Consider the following 22,858-nt stretch of genomic DNA (forward strand, 5'->3'; position numbering starts at 1 on the left):
GCATTTCCCCCGGTTATAAGCACTGTTATTTCAGTGATATACATTTCCAAGTAAGCGTACTCAGGAATGGAGACCTAGTTCTGCTGTCCTAGATGTATAATCATAGAGAAAGCTCCACTGAAACCTTTGCAGCCATTTTTATTATGATGCAGAACTTACTCTACAATTCTGAAGGCCCAAAGAAATGAGTGTGATGTATATCACAGAAGGGACTTAATCTGGGGGAAGGGGGGCAACTACAATAAAATGAAGTACTCTATTAAATATTGGATTTCCACTGAAGTCAATGGAAATTAGGCATCAAGCCAGTGAAAGCTCTCTAGGATCAATGCAGTCCCTTTGCAGGCTGTCAAGACGAATTATGAAAATGCTCTTACAGGAGATTATGTTCATTCCTCCCCCAACCTAACCAGTTTCTGCCCATGCAAAATACACACACTAGAACTCATTTGTGTCAGGTATAAAATAGTTTATTTATAATGCAAATGTATGTAAAACACATGTATTATATAATTACAAAAATAACCCCACATAGGTACCCACATAGGTAGGTAAGAGATGCTACAAGCGTCACAGGTTCATACCAACAGAACAGGTACATAGAGGTCAACCATGTGCACTTTGACTGCTGCATGGCAGCAAAATAAAACCTTGTTCATAGAGTCCTTTTGCATTTGCAGTCTCTCCCACAAGTACTGTTCTCTAGCCTTATCTCCTGGAAATCTGGTCCTCAGGGACAAGAGCAAGCAACAAGTGTTCTGGGCACTGCTGGACACAAGTTCACACACTTGTCTTATGAGGCATGCTGCCTGTTCACTGAATTCCTCATGGCTAGTGCCTGTTTGCTCTTTTCCAACACAACCTCCTCCTGTTTTTGAGGAGCCACCTCCTCTTTTGTCAAGGAGGCAGCAGGTCTCTTCGCCTTCTCTTCCTCGTCCCTCTCTTCAGAAGTGAAAGGGCTGCAGACCGTTTCCACCAGGCCAATGACCACTCCGAAGAAAGCCAGCATGCTCCCCAGCATGTACAGCTTGACCATCTTTCCATTGGGCTTCTGGCTCAGCATCTCTTTGGCGAAGGGGATCAGTTCCTGCATGGTCTCCATGGCTCAGCTACAGACACACCAAGCAACACAAACCTAGAGAACCAAAAAAAGGAGAGAGAAGAGAGAATGGACATGAGTGGGTTTGTTCCAGGTCTCACCATTCCAGCCCCAGCTGATGAAGCCTCCCTTCAACCCCAGCTAATCTGACTTTGCAGAGACAGCCAGCACTTGCTTTCTCCCAGAAACACGATTTTACACGGCCTACTGTTCTAGAAGCCCTGCATCGTGCTCTACATCTGTTGTGTGCATATAATGCAAGCCAATTATTGGCATAGCCCATCACCCCTTCATACAGGTGTAGCACTCCAGCTGCAGCACTAATGCAATATCATAAGTAAAGTTGTGCCATCGAGGCAGTGTCGACTCCTGGCGACCACAGAGCCATGCGGGTTTCTTTGGTAGAACACAGGAGGGATGTACCACTGCCATCTCCTGAGCAGTACGAGAGGATGCCTTTCAGCACCTTCCTATATCGCTGCTGCCCAATAGTCTGGGAAACATACCAGCAGGGATTCGAACGATTTATACCCCAAACAAAAATCCTAGCACATAATCCCTACGCATAGAGTCGCGGTTCCAACCACTGCTGTTGAATTCAGATCGTCTGCCTCACCCAAAGTTCAAATTAGCCCTGGCGATGTCCTGAGAAGCTGCCATGAAAGAGCAACCCCCACCATTTCCCCCGCTTTGCTTGCCTTCCGCGTCCCTCGTACTTACCAAGGAGAAATCGCCGGCTGCTGCTGCTGCTTAGAGAACAAGCACGATTTAGTCTCTCTGCTCTTTTACCCAGAAGGCGCTCTGAGCTTCTCAGCTGCTTCCTTGCAAGCGTGCTCTTGGCTTTATATTCCCCACGCTCGGCCGAGGCCCCGCCCCCGCCGAGCCAGCCTGCCGGAGTTTCTCGAAGCAGGCTGAAGGCCAAAGGGGCTGCCCATGCGCTGAGCACGCACCCAGCACACGCACCCATTGGCCACGCGTAGACCCTCCTGTGCCCCTCGGGGCTGGCAGGCAGCGGGGTGGCCGCCAGCGTCCAGTGACCCTGGGAAGGCGAGGGGTGGCGGGGAGGCAGCCACGGAGCACGCCGCCATCTCCCAGCCTCATTCCTTGGGGAGGGCGGCGGGGGCTGTAGGGGAGAGTCACGTAGCAAACGTCCTGGGAGGCAGCCAGCCACCGGTTTGGGGCGGCCCGGGAGGGTTTCGCAAAGCTGGGCAAGGGGCTTTTGTGCCTGGCCTCGCAGTGCCGTCGAGCATCCCGAGAGACGTGTGTGAGTGCCCGTGTTAGGGTGACCTTCATCCCTCCCCTTCAAAGAAAAGAAGTGCACAGAGGCAGGCAGCCTAAGGAGACTTAGTCGGTACCTGGGCTTATGCTTCGTTGTATTTACTCTGCGGATTGAATTGAAGTTTAACTTGCCCTCTGCTGAGGGATTAGAGCGCAGGTGACACAATGCACGACCCGCGAGACACACACACACACACAGTATCGGGATTTATTTATTTTTATTCACACCACGGAGTTTTATAACCACTTTTCTGCAAATGAATGCATCCAGAATGGTGAACGACCGATTAAAAGTATAGTCAGTTAAAACAAACGAAGAACCATAAGCAATACCTGCCAAACCCAAGGAGGCGGTGGGACAATAAGAATAATAGGGGCAGTGAGACAATAAGGACCACAAAGCAGTTGAAAAGCAATTTCTGTGAATAGTGGGCAACATCCTGTTTCCTTAGGCTTTTAATTAAAACTTTTAAACTGTATCACTCTGTGAAAAGGTTTTAATTTTTGTGTGAAAGTGTTTCAGTTCTTATTCTGTATATTGCACTATGTTAGTACACTGCCTAGAGAGATATATATCAGGCAGTATATAAATATAAATAGCAATGGCAATAGCAATAGCAATAGCACTTACATTTATATACTGCTCTATAGCTGGAAGCTCTCTAAGCAGTTTACAATGATTTAGCATATTGCCCCCCAACATTCTGGGTACTCATTTTACCGACCTCGGAAGGATGGAAGGCTGAGTCAACTTTGAGCCCCTGGTCAAGTTTGAACTTGTAACCTTCTGGTTACAGGGCGGCAGTTTTACCACAGTTTACCAAATAAACATCCAGATATAGTTAGTCATGACTAAGCCGTACTGACGTACTGAAAGTAATGGGACTTAAGTTAATCATGACTAGCTTGTCTCTTGATGTTAGTGATCCTTGGGGCTAACTAGTCTGGATGTTGCCTATTATTTATTTATTTATTGTATTAATTTCTTCATCAGATTCAAAAGGCAGCTCTAGGAAGTAGATCTTATAACCCTTCCAAAAGCTGTATCTTGTTTTGAAGACTGTAGTGTATAGCTTTGTGATTATGCTTATGCAGGTGTGACAAAAGCTGCCTAGGCCAAATGCCTCATTATTTTAAAAAGATATGCTCTTGGAACAAAGCATCATTTCTCCACTTTCAGATAGTTGCATTCTTTTTCAGACTATTGAGCACCAGGGAAGAGATATTTCATCTTCAACATATCTTTATAACTGGTATTTTTCCTGCAGGTATAAGGAAGGAACCATTGCTCTGGATAGCCAAACCATAACATAATAAATAAACATCCAGATATAGTTAGTCATGACTAAGCCCTATTGAAAGTATTGGGACTTATGTTAATCATGACTAGCTTGTCTCATTTGATATTAGTGGTCCTTGGGGCTAACTAGTCTGGATGTGGGAAAGCTGAGAAGGGAAAGCCCATTTCAGTTTTATATTCTCACTACGTTCCCTGAACCTCATGTAAATGCTTTCTTGCCCCTCTGTCTTGCCATGAGATTAGCTAAAGTTCATTCAGTGAGACTAGAGATATAGACCTCATTCTTTGGAGTTCAGAGCATCATGCATAGTTAATCTCCATCCAATTTTACCCTAACAACAATTCTGGGAGCTGGGTTAGGATGAGAGATGTTGAAGCTATTTCCACGATCAGCCAAAATCAGGCTAGGGGAGCCTAGCCCGATTTTGGCTGATCGTGGGAGCCACTGGGCTCGCAGCCAAGCCCGGTTACCTCCCAGCGGTTAACCCGCCTAAGTACCCTCCCCTTAAACCGGGTTTGCGGAGCAAGCGCTCCGCAAACCTGGTTTTTTGAATCATGATTTGCCACGGTGCGACTCTGCACCATGGCTACTCATGAGTAGAGCCCCGGAGGGGAGGCAAAAAGCCACCTCCCAGCTCCAGGGGTCTCTCCAGCATGCCCTGCGCACTTGCGCAGGGCATGCTGGAGCTTCTGCTCCCCCCAGCCCCCGCCGGCTCCGTCATGGAGCCAGCAATCGTGTGGGCGGCCAATCCAGCCACCCAGGGCTCTCGCCCTGCTCGTGTGTGGGGAGAGCGGGCTTAGCCCGCTCTCCCTGCTTAGCTCCCCAAACGGGTCTCAGTGATCGTGAGACCCAGCTCGATGATTAACCCAAGGTCCGTGGCTGAGCAGGGTTTTGAACCTGGGTTTCCCCTGCTTCCGGGGTATCACTAGTCCACATATGCTCTTTATAGTTGTAGCTTGCCCTTCAACTGTATTTTGTTCTTCCAAGAAATTCAGGATGATATACATGGACATTTATTTCCATGTTATCTTCACATGTTATCTTCCTTCACATGTTATCTTCCCAGGCCATGCAGAGTCCCACTGCACAGGTGCGGCAGCCTCCAAAATGGCCACTGCACTGGGGAATTGGCTCGGAAAGGGCCGAAGACACCCGATCTGGCTGATTTTTACAAAAAGGAAAATCAGTAGGGGGAGGGTGAACCTCCACAGACCCCCACCACCACCACATTGGAGAAGCCCCACCCATAGGGGTAAGTTAAAAAGAAAAAGACACCACCCCACAAAAAAAATGGTTGACAACCCTCCTCCGAACCAAAACAAGCAGGGGTGGGTGGAGATTTAGAAGGGGACCAAAACCAAACTGGCCTGATGCGGTTCGGGTACAGTTTGAACTGAACCAGGCCAGGTGGTTTTTTGAACACCCCTAACACCCACATGACCAGAGTAAACAGAGGCTGGGACTTGTCCCGGCCTCCAAGAATCCTGCAATCATTGCGCTGATTCCCCCAGGGGACAGGTGCTCTAGATGCCTGTCTCTGTGTCAGCATGAGCTGCAAGCTCCGGGGATCATATGTCAGCAGCTTGCACTGACACATGATCCCACAAGCCGGGTTCAGAGGTGCCCTTACCCCACACCCGCTGGGAGTCCCCAAATCCTCTTTAGTCTGTCCCGGGTGGTGTGGTTGCCACACTGCCAGACTGCGCTGCTCCTGGTAGCCAAGTATGACTGTGACCTGCCCTGGGGGCTGGTGTGACCTCTGCTTTAGAGACAGGGGAAAGTGGGGAAAGAAATATGCGGGATGGGATTAAGTTGCCTGTTAAAATGTTTCTGTTAAAGCATATTTGCATAAATATACCTGTTTTATATCCTTACGTTCTTGTGAGTTCAGTTGCTGTTTGTGCCCTCAAGAACCCACGTGTTAAAAATACTGCATGTGTCACAGTGTGTGTGTGTATGTGTGTGTGTAGGGGAATGAAGCTTAACTTGTAGTGGTTGGGGGTGTGTGCACATTTCAAAGGCCTATAAGTCCAAAATTAATCCAAAATTACCTCGGTGCACCTCTCACTGGGATAATGGCGCATTTGTGCTCTTAACCTCGGTTAAGAGCCAGGCTTTGGTGCAGGGTTTAGCGCTGCTGGGATCCAAGCGAAGCCTGGCGGTTCTCACGGGCAGCCAAGCCCAGGCTTCTTACCACACTTAGTTTATAGAATTTCATTACCAACCTGTGTCTGCAGAATCTGCCTTTTCAGTCCCATTTAGATCCATAGAGCCTTTTCTACAACTCACTAAGACCAAAATTACTTCAGGTGGGGGGGGGGTCAGACTTAAATGGTAGAGATCTGCCACTCTCTCCAGCCCTTTCCTCCAGCTCTTGACTCATGCTTTCAGCTGAAAGGCAAATGGCTCATTTCTGCATAGCCTGGCTTCTTGCTAGTTTTTAGATGGGTTAGGAGACAGTTCCTTTCTAGTGCATAGGGCACGGGTCTAGGACTTTACACGAGGGAGCTGTACTCTATTTCTGTCCACCAGGCCACTGTCCAACTTTGCGCAAGCCTTTGTGCCTCCCTCTCACCTCTCACCCACTGGCTATGTTGTCTCTCTGGACAATAAGGGATTGTGACTCTGCATGCAGTGTAACTCTTGCAAAAGGGGCTCTCACTGAAACAAAGACCCTGTTGCTTGAAGCTGATAAGAAAGGTTGGAAGAAATTAAAAGAGTGGAGAATTGAGCTTTGCTCAGGCATTCAGGATTAATGCAAGGGCGAGGGGATTGTGCTGTTGCCCACACTCCCAAGCACCACATGCCCGCTATGACATCAGCATAGCATTACCTACACATGTACATTTGAATATACACAGCCCCTCCATAGCGCCCCCCTGCAACCAAACATTAGTGCTAGCTCCAAGAGTTGGGGAGTGCCTGTGGCAAGATGCCCTCAGTGGGCTCATTTTTCCTTTCTGCCATCATGCTCTTGCTCTCCCTCCCTCTGAATCTGTACACCGTCCTCACTATCATGGAGAGAAGAGCAGCCGAATGAGCAGGCAGCTGCTGCTTCTCCTGTCACTTGCTCTTAGCAGCAGGGCTAGAGGGCTCGGTGGTCCAGATGCACCCTCCTGCTGGCCCCCGACACTTGACTCCTGACGCTGGCCCCACTCTTACTCTCCATTTGGCTAATCCTGGCTCAAGCACAAGGGGTTTTGTTGTTGTTTGTTTTTTGCACATAATTGGATGTACAACCTAGGCTCCTGTGCAAATGGTGTAGTGCAGAGGCTCCTAAGCTTTGGTCCATGGAGGTTGTTGGACTACAACTCCCATTATCCCCAGCAACAATGGCCTTTGGCCCATAAAAAACACAGTGCCAAAATAAACACACATCACCCATATATAATGGAGGAAAGGGAACTGTCATAGAGCTTCAGTGAACTGTTATAGAGCTAGCTGTTTCCCCAGACACTTTAGTTTGGCAATAACATTATTACTTGCACTGCCACAGTTTAAGCCAGTGAACCAACTCTGCAGTGTTTGGCTTTTGCACCTCAGAGTGACTGAAGTCATTATGTCCTGAATACTGTGTTTTGTCTGTTCTCTCTTTGCTCCATTTCCCTCTTTTTGTCTTGGGGATCTGACTGAAGCCAACCTTCTGCTGTTTATTGATTTTTCTGCAAAATATTTTCCCAGAACTTTCTCAAAATATGATTTTGTGTTTTATTCTTGAGGGTCTAAATTATATCAAGGTTTCAAGCTCATTGAGTTTGAGCAGCTGAAAGTGTTGGGAGAGAAAGAGTTTAAAAGCTAAAATACCCTATGGGGTAAAAATGTTCTGTTTTTCTGACAGTTATTATGTCTGAAAAAGAGTATTGTGATGAAACTAAATAGGGATTCAAAACAACTAAAAGAAAATAATACTATATTCCAATATTTTCTTTTTTCTGTCTGCTGTTCTTCCTTACACAATGGGTTTTCCTTCTTCAATCATGAAATAATGCATGAATCAGTTATATGTTAATTTCCCCTTAAGCAATGAGTCATGTCTGGATGGTACGGCACATTCTGTATGGGAGATTGTGGGCCTTTCACTGCCACTTTCAGACTTCTTTTTTTCCATCTCTATACGAATATTGCATCAGCAACATAAAGTAGGTTACATCATCTTTAGGAACACCTCCTTTAACCTCAAGCTGCTACTAAGACTCTTCACCTAAATAGTATACGTTCTATTTTTTGAGAGGTCATCACTGTGGGGGAAGTAGCTGGGATTAGTGTAAGATTGCTTCCAAAGCTGACAAAAATAGTTTAGTCAACGTTCTCTTCTCTGTTATGGCCAACAATTTTGGTCTATGATCATTTGCTTTCTGTCCATATTCAGAGCTCCCATGGTGTGATCACTTGTCTGATTTTCTCTTTCTACTATACTTACATTTAGAAAAATGCTTAAAAGAATATGTGATCTATTCAACTATGGTCTCAATGAAAGGATTACCTCTCCAGGTTATTAGGTACACTAAGAACAACCAAGAGAGACTGGTGTCAATCTAAAGTCTAAGAAATTTATTGTGACAAGCTTTCATGGGAGAGCCCACAAGAAGTGCTGTCCTTAGTTGGCAGATATATATGTCTATGAATAGTGACAGAGAAGGTGGAGTTGAAGGAGGTGGTAGTGAGGCCAGAAAATTCATCAGTGAGAGAGAAAGTGTGTCCTATTACTATGCAGAGCACAAATGAAAACAGGATCTAGCTAAAAAGTACAAGATACAATCAGAGTGGGTGTGACCCACTCCCAACTGGTAATGAACTGGCAAAACAAGAGAAGCAGTGTACATAAACACCTACAAAGGACCAATTGCTTTCTGCAGTGAGCTAATCACTCCACTCCCAGTTGCTATCAGCCCAAAATCGAAAGTGTTGCATCTATAAAGGAATTCTAGCAGCTTCATGCTGGAGTCTCTTCTTGAAAGAGACTTATTTGTTGACGAATGTTGAAGGCTTTCAAATCTGTTGCTATATGTCCAGACAGACTGAAATGGTGGCTGGTGAGGAAGCTCACTGGTGAGCATACCCTGCTGTGCTTGGGGAGTGATCTCCTCTGAGCCTGTTCCAGTTTGTACACTTTACACTTTGGGTTCAGAGGAGAGCAAAATTTGTGGCCAGAGGTCTGGAAAGCAAGGGCGGAGCTGTCATGGTGTGCACGGGTTCCAAAAACCTGTGTGGTGCTGCCAGTGGCTCCCCCTACCAGCACCCCTTTCCTCCTTGCCGCAGCATGCGGCGGTGGCAGCAGCCGCCTCCCTGAGAGAGCAGCCTGCCCCTCAGCTGCCACTGCTGCCGCCACTGTGCATGGTAGGGAGAGAAGGGATGCCCCAAGAGCACAGCAGAAAGAGAAGGGGTGCCATGGGGGGCACTGTGTAGGGGGGTGCTGCTGCCGGGTTGGGGAGGGTGGGTGGCCCAAACATGCTGGAAAGCAAGCCCTCTGAGGAAAAGTTGACAGAACTGGGTATGTTTAGCCTGCGGGAAAGAGAAGGCTCAGGGAACATGATAGCAGTACTCTTCAGATTCCTGAAAGGCTGTCACACAGAAGAGAGCAAATACCTGTTCTCTGCTGCCCTGAAGGGCAGAACTTGATCCGAAGATTTACAGGAGAGCAGATTTTAGTTGAGCGTTAGTTGACCTTAACTGTAAGAGCTGTTTGACAATGGAGCCAGTCACCTGGGTGTGGAGGTGGGCTCTTCCTCCCTAGAGGTCTTCAAGCAGAGGGTGGGCAGCCACCTGTAGGGGAGGCTCTAGCCCTAGATTCCTGCATGGAGCAGATGGTTGGACTACCTGGCCTATGAGATTTCCCCAGCTCTGTGATTCAATTCTGGTATTTTTCGATGGTGCGGAGGGGTCAGCATGCTAATACACAAACATTCAGAGGCAGCAAGGGAAGCAGGGGCAACTCAGTCACCACTGGTCAGGTGTGCAGCTGCTGACTTGCTAGCAGTTCCCAACAGAAGTGTGGGCCTCTGATACTAGTGAGTGCTGCTAGTCAGCCAGCTGCGTATGCTTGGATGTTGCTGACTGAGGCACCCCCAACCTCCATCCCCTGCAAGTTCTTTCCCTCCCTGCATGCTTCTCCCAACAAACCACTAGCCATCACTGATAGATGAGATACAATGAGCAACCAGGCAGGGAGGGAAATCCCCTTTGTATTCACAATGGAGGCAGAAATAAAGCTTTGCCTTCCCTGCAGCCTACACCTTTTCCCCACCTGAAGTGTGCTGTCACTAAGCAAAAAGGGGATGCAGCCTTCCGAGAGTTTAGTGCTCCTCAGGGTCAAACGACCTGCTACAATAAACACATGCTTAATGCTGACATGCTTGTTTCTTTTAAACTGAAAAGCAGCCAAATCAGGCCCTCTGCAGATCAGGGCTGTGTGGGTGGGGGCAGCGGGGATCAGAACTCAGCCTGTCATGGTTCTGATCTGGATCACCTCCCTGCAGATGCTTTTTGCTGTTGGGGGGGAAATACCCTTTGGCACCAATCATGCTTTCACTTCCCAATCCCCACAAACACTGCTGTTATTTTCCAGACCAGTGCTCCTGCACATCCAAATTATCCCATTTCCTTCCTTCCTTCCTTCCTTCCTTCCTTCCTTTTGTCTTTTTCTGTCTTTGGTGAAGACAGGAATTTCATTTCAAAAAGCAACAGTTTCCTGCACATTCCTTTTCCTGCAACTCCACCTCTTCCCCTTTGAGTGCCCAGGGAAACTGCACTGAGGGTACTCACAGGGAAAGCGCTTTCGACCCTGCAGTTTTCAAGTGTTGGGGTCACAACAGAACAGCACTTCTTAAAGAATTGACACAGGCTTTTGATGTATTGGACAGGGATTACATCCCTGACAGCCTGTGTCTGGAACGAATTATATTGTCCTTGAACTTTCATTTCTCTTTCTGATTTCTAGCACATTGGAAGTTATCTTCTGTGTTAATGCTCACTTTTCCATGCACACAAAGGGAAATGAGTCTTAAACCTGACTGTAAATAAACTGACTGTAACCTTTGTTGCCAAGTTGGAGGCAGAGATAAGAAGGATCTGTGTGTGTATTTTAAATGAAGCCCTTTAGACACTGCAATTTGCAAAATGATCCTTTGCAACACTGTCAGGGAACCAATGTCAGCAAACCTAGTCTTTTAGAAAGGGCTGCTTGAAACCTGTTCTGTTTTGGGACCAGGGCCGGTGCTACCATTAGGCCAACTAGGCAGCCACCTAGGGCGCAGACCTCAGAGGGGTGCAGATTGTAGAGTGTCAAAGTGTTGAGTGTGAGAAACCAGAATAATGAGTAGAAATATGAGAAAAAAACCAGCTCATTGTTTTCAACACTAACAATACTGTTAAACTTAATTTATAAATTCTAAAGAAAAAATCTACTGAAGATATACTTAAGGCCTGCAAAGATTTGGAAAAATCATTGATGTATAATGGAAACAAAGATATTGATGCTGAAGATCTGTGTTGTGAACTTATAGCAATAGCTCAAAGACTTCCAAAGTCTATGCCACCACAAGGAATACTTCTCTTCATACTACAACAAAAACTCCTGGATAATGTGTCTAATGTTTCTGTTGCTCTAAGGATCCTTCTCACACTTCCAGTATCAGTGGCAAGTGGTGAACGTAGTTTCTTAAAGCTCAAACTTATAAAAACATACATACGCTCAACAATGTCGCAAAAGAGACTAATTGGCTTGGCAACGATATCAATTGAAGATGAACAGGCATCAGCACTTGATCTGATTGAATTGGTGACAAAATTTGCAAAGGAAAAGGCACGCAAAGTGAGATTTTGATGTGGTGTTGAGGGTTGTGTTGCCCTTGGTGGAGGTATGCGCTCTACTGCGTGCCCTTCTAGTTCAAAATGATTTGTGTGCCTAAATATTTTCTTTTGTATTTGAGAAAGATAATCAAAAATTGATGTATTACCTATTCTTGCAATTTAAAATAAATTTAGCAGTTTCAAGTTTTGTGCTTTTATTTTTTTCTACAAAACAACTGTTTTTGAAAATCGAAGTTGAAATTTTTTTGAGGGTGTGTGTGCAAGTACATAGCCTTGACTAGGGTGCAAAATAGTCTGGCACCGGCCCTGCTTGGGACTGATTCAACATAATCTGGTAGCAAATTTGGATTTGCCATTGAGTGTATACACTTGGTAGGGAGCCACAGCCCATCTAAGATCCCTGATGTGGACAGCTCTCTGATTTGTAAAATATATGTTTATTCATAACACTTTAAATGTGTTAAATGATTCTTCATTTCACACCTTATCCTCCCAAAGCTCACAATTTACTGTTAAAAATAACAATACATATTACATTAGGCATAGCCTGTCCAGCACACAATAATAACGGCAATATATGTCTCAAGGCCATACATCTTTAATTGCCTCCTACCAAAATGCAAAGAAAACGTTCCTACACACACACACCCCTGGAAGAATACAAACAACACCGAATTCCCCTTATTGGTTTCAGTGCCGTCAGTTTGCTCATAAACAGATTACATTACATTATCCCTGCATGTAATGTAACATTCAAAACAGGCACTCATATGTGTCCCAGAATTTTATGCAATCTTGTCCAGTGGCGAGTGGTTCCACCGGTCACTCACATTGAAGTGACATCTTCAATGACTTTCTTTGTGGATAAAATCTCTCTCATTCAGGGTGAACTGGATTCCACATTAATAGAATAAATGAGGTCACTAAAATGGCAAGCGCAGAAGCCCAACCCAGCCTGGAGAAGGCCCGAACTGGGCCACAGCCAGACTGGGCTACTCCGGAGGAGGCCAGTGAGAGTGGGGAGCTGCTGCTGCCACTACACCATGGTCACTGCCGACCATTCAAGTAAGTAGCCCTGAATCTCCTCTTGCACATTCTAGTTCTAGGAAGCCCCTCTGCCCCTTTACTCCTAAAGGAGAATCCTCACCGGATTCCCCTTTATGAATAGACTCCTGAACTGATCCAGTTCAAACCAGGGTCAGTCTGGTTTGAACTCGGACTGGTAACCCTTTTTGGGGGGCTGGTTCAGTTTTAACCTGGACCACTCGAACCACCCCGGTCGAACCAGGGATCGAACCAAACCGGTTCACACACCCTTATCAGCAATTTTCAATACCATCGACCATGGTATCCTTCTGGATTGCCTGAGGGATTTGGGGATAGGAGGCACTGATTTACAGTGATTCCACTCCTACATCTCAAGTAGATTTCAGATGGAGGTGCTTGGTGACAGTTGCTCTTCAAAATGGGAGCTCTGATATGGAGTGCCTCAGGGCTCCATTCTGTCACCAATGTTTTTAATATCTACATGGAACTGCTGGTTGAAGTCATCATGGGGTTTGGTGCTGGGTGTTATCAATATGCTGATGACACCCAAATGTATTTCTGCTTGTCACCAGTATCAAGAAATGGCATTAGCCCCTTAAATGCCTGCCTACAGGTAGTTATACGTATTCTTTAACAGTTGCACTGGCTGCTGATATGTTTCTGGGCAAAGTATTAGAGGTGTGCACGGAACCACGGAGCTGTGGTCCGGCACTGGGGTGTGGGTTCCTTTAAGGGCGGGAGGAGGGAAGCCTTCAGGAAGCCTTTTACACATGTGGCCGCATGCAAGTCATGGAGACGTGACGCCCACGTGCAATGTGTGCACACGCAAAAGGCTTCCTGAAGCCTTTTGCAGCCAAGTGGGGGAAGGGGCGGCAGGGAAGTATCCTGCCGCCCCAATTGTTGACTAAAATACATGCTCAGGAGGGGGGAAAGCAGTGGGAGGGGTAAGTACACCCTCCCCCCGCCCTTAAAGGAACCCCCTCCCCAGTCTGCCCGAACCACCCATGTCCGGACCGGTCCGGAAGCCTGTGGAATGGCCTCCAGACCAGTCCGTGCACATCACTACAAAGTATAAAATGCTGGTAATTATCTTTAAAGCCCTGAATGGCTTAGGTCTCGGTTACTTGAGAGAACGCCTTTCTCTATAAGACCCCCCATTGCTCATTAAGATCATCAGGAGGGATCTGACTTCGGGTGTCACCAGTTCATCTGATAGCAGCCTGGAATTGGGCCTTCTCAGTTGCCACTCCTAGGTTGTGGAACATGCTCCCCATGGATATAAAAGGATTATCTTCCTTGGAGGCCTTCTGGAGAGCCTTAAAGACCCATCTTTTTAGCCTGGCTTTTAATGATATATAGGTTAAATTTTAATTGCAATGAGTTTTAATTTGGATTAAATGTGTTTTTTTAAATTTTAATTGTTTTATTCTGCATTTTTTATTTTAATGTAAACTGCCCTGAACCACTTTAGGAAGGGCAGTATATAAATTGAATGAATGAATGAATCTCCATCTCTGATTGCTTTTAGGAAGAACCTCAAGACACACCGGTTTTCTCAGGCTTTTTAACTGAAATTAATTTTAAACTCTTTAATTGATTTTCTCCCATGAAATAGTTTTAACTTTTTTATTCTGTGAAATTGTTTTAATTGTTTTCACTCTGTTTTATATTTGTTATGTTTTAAATGGTGTATTTTTAAAACACCTAGAGATGCACATATCAGGCGGCACATAAATATGATAAACAAACAAATAATCCACAGCGGTTGTTTGTATGGCTTCAAATAACCCTTTCAGGGTTAACTTGCCTGCCACGAAACCCGTCTGAATTGTAGAAGATTGGAACATAGGAAGCTGCCTTATACTGAGCCAAACCATTGGTCCATCTAGCTCAGTATTCTTCACCTTGACTGGCAATGGCTCTCTAAGGTTACAGGCAGGAGTCTCTCCCGGCTCTCCCTGGAGATGCCAGGAAGTGAACCTGGGTCCTTCTGCATGCAGTAATGCAGATACTCTTCCACTGAGCTGTGGCCCCATCCCCTAAGGGGTATATCTTACAGGGCTTACATGTAGTCACCCATCCAAATGCAAACCAAGGCTGACCCTGCTTAGCAAAGGGGACAATCTCTGCTCGCTGCCAAAAGACCATCTCTCCTCCCCCTAAGATTCTGACTCTTGTTCCACAGTATTTATTTATTTAAAATAATATGTGATGCTGGCCAACTCATTGCCCTGCACAAATCTCAGAGTGAACTGTAAAAGGCACCCACTACATTGCAGGGAAAGTGATGGGCAAACTACCTTTCAGAGAAGCCTGACTGCCATTACTGATGTTTTCACTGAGGAACACTCAGGGTTCTCTGGAACACAGATTGACAACTTGCTGCCCTCGGAACATATGACTCTAAAGAATGCAAATGAGCTGGTAGAGTTTGCAGTTAGTTCTTGGAAGTGATTTCTCTACATGCAGCATGGTGAGTAATGCACAATCCTGGAAGCTGCTCAGTGCATAGCACATGTTCTTGTGAGGAAGCAAGAGCTCCTTTTGCTACGTGCCGGTTGTGTGCAGAAGCCATGAGTGATTCACTCAGAATTTAGCAAGAATTTTACGTCCAGGGAAAGATTAGATGTGGTTCTTACAAAAGTTTCCTACACATACTCCCAAAACTTGCCTATGTGTGTACAAACCAAAGTGGGGAAAAAAAAAATTCTTCCCTGCTTAAACAAGCAAATAAACGTATAGTACATTTTGAGGAACTGATGTCACTTAGGGTTGTGCACAAAATGGGTAGGTAAGCCCAGTTGGGTTTGAGTCTGAACTGGACTTGAACCAGACCAAGCCAGTTCAGTTTTGCACCCCCTCGGACCCCCCACCCCGTTCAGGGTTTCCCCCCATGTTTTTTTTAAAAAATCAACTTACTCCCTCCAGGGGGCACTCCAAAGGTTCCCCTCCCTTACCAGCCTCCATTACTGCCCCAAACCACCCAGTTTGCACGGTCTTTGGCCCGTTCTGGACCTGCCTCCATTACGATGACCATTTTGGAGGCTGCCACACATGCCCAATGGGCCTCTGCGTGGCTGGGTTACCCCACCCACTACCAGCTTTGCTGCCCCCCACCGCTGGCACTGCTGATAGTAATTGTAAGTACTGATCCCCTCCCATCCCCTCTAAGCTTAGGAAAGCCCCCCTGCCCCTTTACTGGTAAAGGGGAATCCTCACCAGATTCCCCTTTACCAGTAGACCACTGAACTCATCCGAACTGGTTTGGTTCAAATCAGGCTCGGTTCGGTTTGAACTTGGACCTCCCAAACCAGGCCAGTTCGATGTCGAGCCCAACTCGAGCTGAGCTGGCTCACACGTCTTTAGCCTTAAATCTGGTCTGAAACCGGCAGATTTTTTGACTATCTAATTAATTAATCAATTTGTTCACAACATATCCTGGCAGTTCTTTCTATTTCACAGAAGCAATAACTGAGGACAAGAGATACAGTAATCCTTCAGTATGCTTATTTGAAATTTCAGTGGAAAGCAGAAATGTTTCTCCCCAAGTTATTTGAGACTCACGTACAATCATTCATTCAAGGTCACCCAGAGATATTGTGACCCAGTAGTGAACTGAATCTCCATCTCCAAACTTCTATACAACCACTCAAAAGGGTCCATCCATTTCCCAGAAATACTGTCATAGTTTTGTACATCAGGGGTCAAGGAATATGTAAAGTGAATCACCCCCTAGAGAGGGCTTATCCTTCAGCATTGATAGTGCTCATGAACATACACCAGAAACTACAGTGAAAAGACATAGAGAATGAAAGTGTCTCTTGGGCTTCATTAACAGTCTGTTGAACATGGAATTAGTTAGAAACCTCAGTCACCAGTGCTTTTTACTGGATTTTTTCTCCAGAGCTAAAAATATTTAGAAGGCAGCAGGACTGTATAAGCTATTGAAAACTTAGAATACTTTTGCTAAGTTTTAAAAATTGTTAGGAGAGAAAGATTCCTAAGAGGAAGTAAAATGTGTTAAGTAGACTGTTCTCAAATGGAAAATAATACACATGTGTCAGATACAGGCAAAGCAGATTATTTGTTGCAAGTGAGGTCAGACTCCCTCATTTGGAAAAGAGAAAGTGATGCAGAGCCGGGAAACTAGTGAGTTCAATCCAACTGTTACTAATATCACTTATTTTCCTGCATGTGCTGTATGTTCTTACCCAAACATCAGATCAGCATCTGAGGCTCCACTCCATGCTGAATCTCAGAATGGCTTGCCTCTGGTTCAAGTCCAGAGGGCATTTTGGGTTGTGGAGTCTCAGTGGAGATTCACCCTCCCAAGGAAGGTCCATCTCACTCTACCACTGCACCTCACCTGGCTCCTGCTCTCAGCTCCAGCCCATTGTCCCTGCTGTTGCTCCCAGTCTTTTTACTCCTGCCTTTAGTTTAGTCAACTACCAGCCTCAGTCTCTATCCTGAGTCCTACCTTTGACATTCAGAAAATCCCTCCTTTTCCTCCAAGGTAAGGTGAGGACACAGGCTGACAGTAGCAGCAGAGTGCAGATGAAGTAGGACATAATATGTCAGAGCCTAGCTCCTGGGAGTCCTGGTTCAAATCACATAACCTGGTACTTCACATGCTGTTTTTGACAGTAGTAGCACTATGTTATTTGTAACGTGAAGCTCCATAGATTGAGATACACTCCCTACCAAGGGAATCAAACCATATAACTCTTCTTTTGAACAGTCTATAATATTGCAAGCCAGTCTGCAAACCACCATTCAGTAGACTCAGCAGTCATGGTCAGAGAGATTAAAAAGAGTGCTAATTAATATGGGGGCAGAGAGTTTTACGTTGGCTGCAAAAGTGCTGACCTTGTTGCATGGTGCTGGAATGATTGCTATGGAAACCACTACTTAGTGTGACAGAGGAATTCACACCAAGTCAGACTTTTGTTTTGTGTGGTATTTTTGGTTAATCCATTCCTTGATCCAGGTCAGCTTTTGAATGGGACTTTAGTTACTTGTATACCAGTCCTGGAGTAGAGGCCAGGGGTGTGCACAAAACTGGCTGGCCCGCTTTGGTTTGAGGCCGGGCTCGAACCATACCTGGATGGTTTGGCTTCCCCCCTCAGCACCCCCCCCCAGTTCAGCTTGGGTGGGTTCGCAATTTTTTTAAAAATATATATATTTTATTTTTTGTACTTAGCTCCTCCGGGCGGCTCCTCCAAGGCCATGGGTGTGTGTGTGTGTGTGTGGTTTCTGCAGATGTTCCCCTCCCCCACCGGCCTTCCTTATGTATAAAAGCACCTGATTTGGGTGATCTTCGGTCCTTTCCAGGCCCTGCCCCCATTGTGGTGGCCATTTTGAAAGCTGCTGTGCATGTGCAGTGGCCCCCTGCATGGCCTGGGTCATGACCCAGGCATGCAGGGCCCATTGTGTATGTGTGGCAGCCTTCAAAATAGCTGTTGTGGCAGGGGCAAGGCCCGGAAAGGCCAAAGATTGCCCAAACTGAGTGCTTTTATACATAAGGAAGCATGGCAGGGGGAGGGGGAACATCTGCAGACACACACCCCTGGTGGCCTTGGTACCCCAGAGGGGGTAAGTACAAAAAATAAAATATATATTTTTTAAAATTCATGACACCCCCCCACACACCGAATGGCCATGGCGGGGGTGGGGGTGGGTTCGGTCCGATGTCAAGCCTAACCAGGGAGGGGGGTCAGCTTGACATCGAGTTGTTAAACCAAATTGGTTCAACTTCAAACAAGTTCAGAATAAAACCTGTTTGCACATTTCTAGTGGAGGAAGTGTTAACAAACAAGCAGTAGCAAGGGCACTGAAGGCAGACTGCACTTGCCTTTCTGTATATAATATCTGTTTAATTAAACTGTTAATATTCTTGATTCAAATTCACTGCCTTCTGCTTGCATGCTACAACTCTTTCCCTTGGATTCTAAAGATTGGAACGACAAAAGAACAGTGAAAGCCCTTGAGTTTTGTAAGACTCTGCATCATTAAATAGGCTACATTTATTGTATAGTTCAGTATTTGCTGCAAATATATCTAGGTCAGGCCTGCTCAACTTTGGCCCTCCAGCTGTTTTTGGACTACAACTCCTATAATCCCAAGACAGAGTGGCCAATAGCCAGGGATTGTGGGAGTTGTAGGCCAACATCTGCAGGAGGGATGAGGCTGATCTAGGTATAGATTTAAAGACTTGAATTGTCAACCCTTCACATGGCTTCAATTCAGCTGATGCTGGTGGCTTCTCTGCTTTAAGTGAAGTGTTGCTGGTTTTTAGAACGGACATATTTATGATGTTCTAGTTGGGTTCATGATGGGGCCAATGCCAGGTTTCAAGGGGCCCCTGACAGGCTGTTGTCTAAGGAACACCCCTAAGACTTGTGTTGGGGCTGATCTTAGTGGATGGACTAGGAGACAGAAGATGATAGAGTGACTTTCTTAGCCATGAGACTCATTCCATCACCACTACACAAGACTTATGGTCACAGGTTTTGGTTTTAGTAGTCCAGAAGTGATCTAGGCCCTCATCAGCTACCCAACAATGCCAAGTTCTGGTGCCAGCCCTGTTTGTGGCTCTGTTTGAGGGATTGTACACTGTTAAAAGAATGAGCACATATGTATGCATGTATGCATGTATGTATGTATGTATGCAAATATACATAGAAACTGTGTATTGGGAAGGGGGAGGGGAGGGAACTCCATCGATAAGGAGTAATTATAAGGAGTAAAGAGTAAGGATTATTTTCAACTTCAGTATCCCAGACCGGACTGGGCAGGATACTCACTAAGAGTTGACACCGACTTTTCTTGACAGTACTTAATCAATAAAATCCTGAACGGGATGGGAGGAATCAGGAGGATTTAATGATCCCTTCCCCATGCTCTGTCTCTCTTGCCTCGTACTGTCCTGAATGGGAAAGGCTGCAACTGCTCTCTCATCTGCTCCCAAATACAGGTGAAACTCGGAAAATTAGAATATCGTGCAAAAGTCCATTAATTTCAGTAATGCAAATTAAAAGGTGAAACTGATATATGAGACAGACGCATTACATGCAAAGTGAGATGTCAAGCCTTAATTTGTTATAATTGTGGTGATCATGGCGTACAGCTCATGAAAACCCCAAATCCACAATCCCAGAAAATTAGAATATTACATGGAACCAAGAAGACAAGGATTGTAGAATAGAACAATATCGGACCTCTGGAAAGTATAAGCATGCATATGTATTCAGTACTTGGTTTGGGCCCCTTTTGCAGCAATTACTGCCTCAATGCGGCGTGGCATGGATGCTATCAGCCTGTGGCACTGATGAGGTATTATGGAAGACCAGGATGCTTCATTAGCGGCCTTCAGCAATTCTGCATTGTTTGGTCTCATGTCTCTCATCCTTCTCTTGGCAATGCCCCATAGATTCTCTATAGGGTCAGCTCAGGCGAGTTTGCTGGCCAATCAAGCACAGTACACTGTATACTTTTCGGAGGTCCGATATTGTTCTATTCTACAATCCTTGTCTTATTGGTTCCATGTAATATTCTAATTTTCTGGGATTGTGGATTTGGGGTTTTCATGAGCTGTACGCCATGATCATCACAATTATAACAAATTAAGGCTTGACTTATCTCGCTTTGCATGTAATGCGTCTGTCTCATATATCAGTTTCACCTTTTAATTTGCATTACTGAAATTAATGGACTTTTGCACGATATTCTAATTTTCCGAGTTTCACCTGTACAGTACAACCCCAAAGCTGCAGGAAATAAGACTTGCCCAGTTCCCTCACTTTAACTCTTTCCCTGCCAGTTCCCCAGTAATCTAAGCCAAACGATTCCTAGCAAGCAGGGGTGGGAGCAGGCTGGCTTCTCAGGAGGATGAGTGAGTTATGTTTTAAAATATCAGTGCCCCTCTTGGCAACCTTACCTGTGGAGCCACCCAGCCTCACTATGGGCATGGTGCTGCCTGCTGCTGGGCTGGAGGCCGGCTTGCCTGAGCCTCGACAGAGCCTCTGCTCCCTCTCTGCCTTGTGTGTGTTGTGCATGTGGGTGGCGCCATCTTGCATCAGTCAGATCAGGTGCTCAGATCTGACTAACCAAGTGCCTGGAACCGGCCCGGCCTGGAAACAGCCGTGTGGAGGCAGGCGGGCTGCCACGGGCCACACTTGGCCATGCACCCCTCCTCGCATGTAAGAGACATCAAGGCTGGCTGGCGGCAGTGCAGGGGCGCTTCCACAGGTCTCGCAGTGCACTCAGCTGCCCAGCAGCAGTGCAGGATGCACCCCGCCCAGCACAAAGAAAGATGGGGCAGGGCGGCTGGCAGAGGCCCCACCACTCTTACCATGCACATGGCGTCCCTCCTCCCACAAAGAGAGACAGAGTTCAGGACAGGGCAGCTGGCGGAGGCCCCGCTCTTGCTGTGCACATGGCGGCTGATTGGACAAGGTGGCTGGTGAAGCCCCCCACTCTTTCCACACACATTTTATTTATTTATTTTTATTGTTAGATTTATATACCGCCTTTCATTAAAAACAATCTCAAGGCGGTTTACAAAAGTTAAAACACATAATAAAAATGAATTAAAAGTATTTAGCTAAAAATATAAAAACAATCTGATATTAAAATATATAATATACAAATACAGAAAACTATACATGGATAAAAACACACAGAAGCAGCAATAAAATAATCATGTAAAGGCCTGGATAAAAAGCCAAGATTTAACCAGCTTTCTAAAAACTGTGACGGAGTCTGAGGAGTGAATGGCCACTGGGAGAGCATTCCAAAACCTGGGGGCAGCAACAGAGAAGGCCCTGTCCCGAGTACACGACAACCTAGCCTCCCTCATTGTCGGCACCCAGAGCAGAGCCTCCTCAGATGACCTTGTCAAGCAGGCAGCAACCCTTGGGAGCAGGCGGTCCCTCAGATACCCCAGGCCCAAACCGTGAAGAGCTTTAAAGGTCAAAACCAGCACCTTGAATTGGACCCGGAACCAGACTGGCAGCCAGTGCAGCTCTTTCAGGATGGGTGTGATGTGCTCCCACCAGGCAGCTCTGGATAAAACTCTAGCTGCTGCGTTTTGCACTAGTTGCAGTTTCCGGATATTCTTCAAGGGCAGCCACATGGTGGCTCCTCCCTGCACAAACAGAGATCGGGCAGGCTGGTGGAGGCCCCACCTCGCACATGGCCAGCTGTTGCTGCCATCACAGGGACATTTGAAGCCCCCCAGGGGGACATTTGGAGGCCCACCCCCCGCAAAGGACCGGACCTTGGACTGGAGGTCTGGTCCAAAGTGCGCCTCTGGCCCTAGCTTTCGGAGACTGGTAGACCTAGCTGCTTCCTCAAAGAGGGCCAGGTCTTCTAGGCAGTTCACATTTGGGAGTGGGTAAATACCGGACAGATTGCCTTTTCCCAAGGACATTCCCCTTTTTCATGGAAATGAAGACATATGGCAGCTGTAGCTAAGTTGCAATCTTATACATGCTTACTTGGGTTCACATTCCATTGAGCTAAGTAAATCTTAGTCCTGCAGGACTGACCTTCCCATGAGGTTGACTGAGATTGTTACCTCAGGCTGTGGGTTGGTGCTTGCAGGGGCTGTCAGTGGCACCCATCTGCTTCTGCAGACCACCACTGCACGTCCTCCCGATATACTCCCTGGACTTAAAAGAGAGAAATGGAGCATAAGAGAGTGTGGAGCAGGGGCACACCAAGGTTGGAGTGGGCCGGAAGACAAGATTTTAAAATGGGCCGCTCGCTCCCTTCCTCTCTTTCTCCTGGCCCCATGTCTCTGCTAACTATTCCAACTAGAATTACAAGGTGTAAATAGCAGAAGAACCAACTAATACAACAGTATCAATGAAGAACTTTAATAATTGCACATATCCCAGCTCAAGTTATTGAGCTCCATAACTTGCATGTTCCAGATATTTGTAGGCACCAACTATAAGGAGGGTGGGGGGCAGTTATTGTTTGCATGGCAAACATGCCCCTATAGCATTGTCTGGTAAATTGTCGTAAATCTGTTAGCTCGGCTAACCCAACCCCCTTCAGCACTCCCCGGTGAGTTAACAGAAAGTGGCAGTGGAACTGCATGAATGAAAAATAAAAGGCTCACAAAGAAAAACAGTAAATGAATTAAGTCCCCTGAACTGAACTAGGTACCACCCCCCCTAACAATAACTGAGTAATAAGTGAAAAGAAAACACAGAGCAAGGAATGAAAATAGCAAAGGACGACAGAAGGAAGGAATTAACAGAACAAAGCAGGAAAGCATAAACAAGGCAAACTGGAACTCTGACAAAGTTTTGGAATT

General features: G+C 46.1%; 1 protein-coding gene across 1 annotated transcript; it reads right to left on the reverse strand.

Moving 5' to 3' along the window:
* Nucleotides 1–448: 448 nt before the first annotated feature.
* G0S2 (G0/G1 switch 2) lies at nt 449–1,971 on the reverse strand. Its single transcript, XM_053242673.1, has 2 exons — nt 1,820–1,971; nt 449–1,135 (listed from the first exon to the last, which is right to left on the reverse strand). Exon 2 carries the CDS (start codon nt 1,100–1,102, stop codon nt 794–796), a length of 309 nt encoding a protein of 102 aa, XP_053098648.1. The 5' UTR covers nt 1,103–1,135; nt 1,820–1,971; the 3' UTR covers nt 449–793.
* Nucleotides 1,972–22,858: the final 20,887 nt, after the last annotated feature.

This window comes from Hemicordylus capensis, chromosome 4, assembly GCF_027244095.1.
Source record: "Hemicordylus capensis ecotype Gifberg chromosome 4, rHemCap1.1.pri, whole genome shotgun sequence".
Taxonomy (NCBI): Eukaryota; Metazoa; Chordata; class Lepidosauria; order Squamata; family Cordylidae; genus Hemicordylus; species Hemicordylus capensis.

Excerpts from the sequence above, each read along its gene's own strand:
- G0S2 (XM_053242673.1), bottom strand. The coding sequence starts at position 1,102 with ATGGAGACCATGCAGGAACTGATCCCCTTCGCCAAAGAGATGCTGAGC.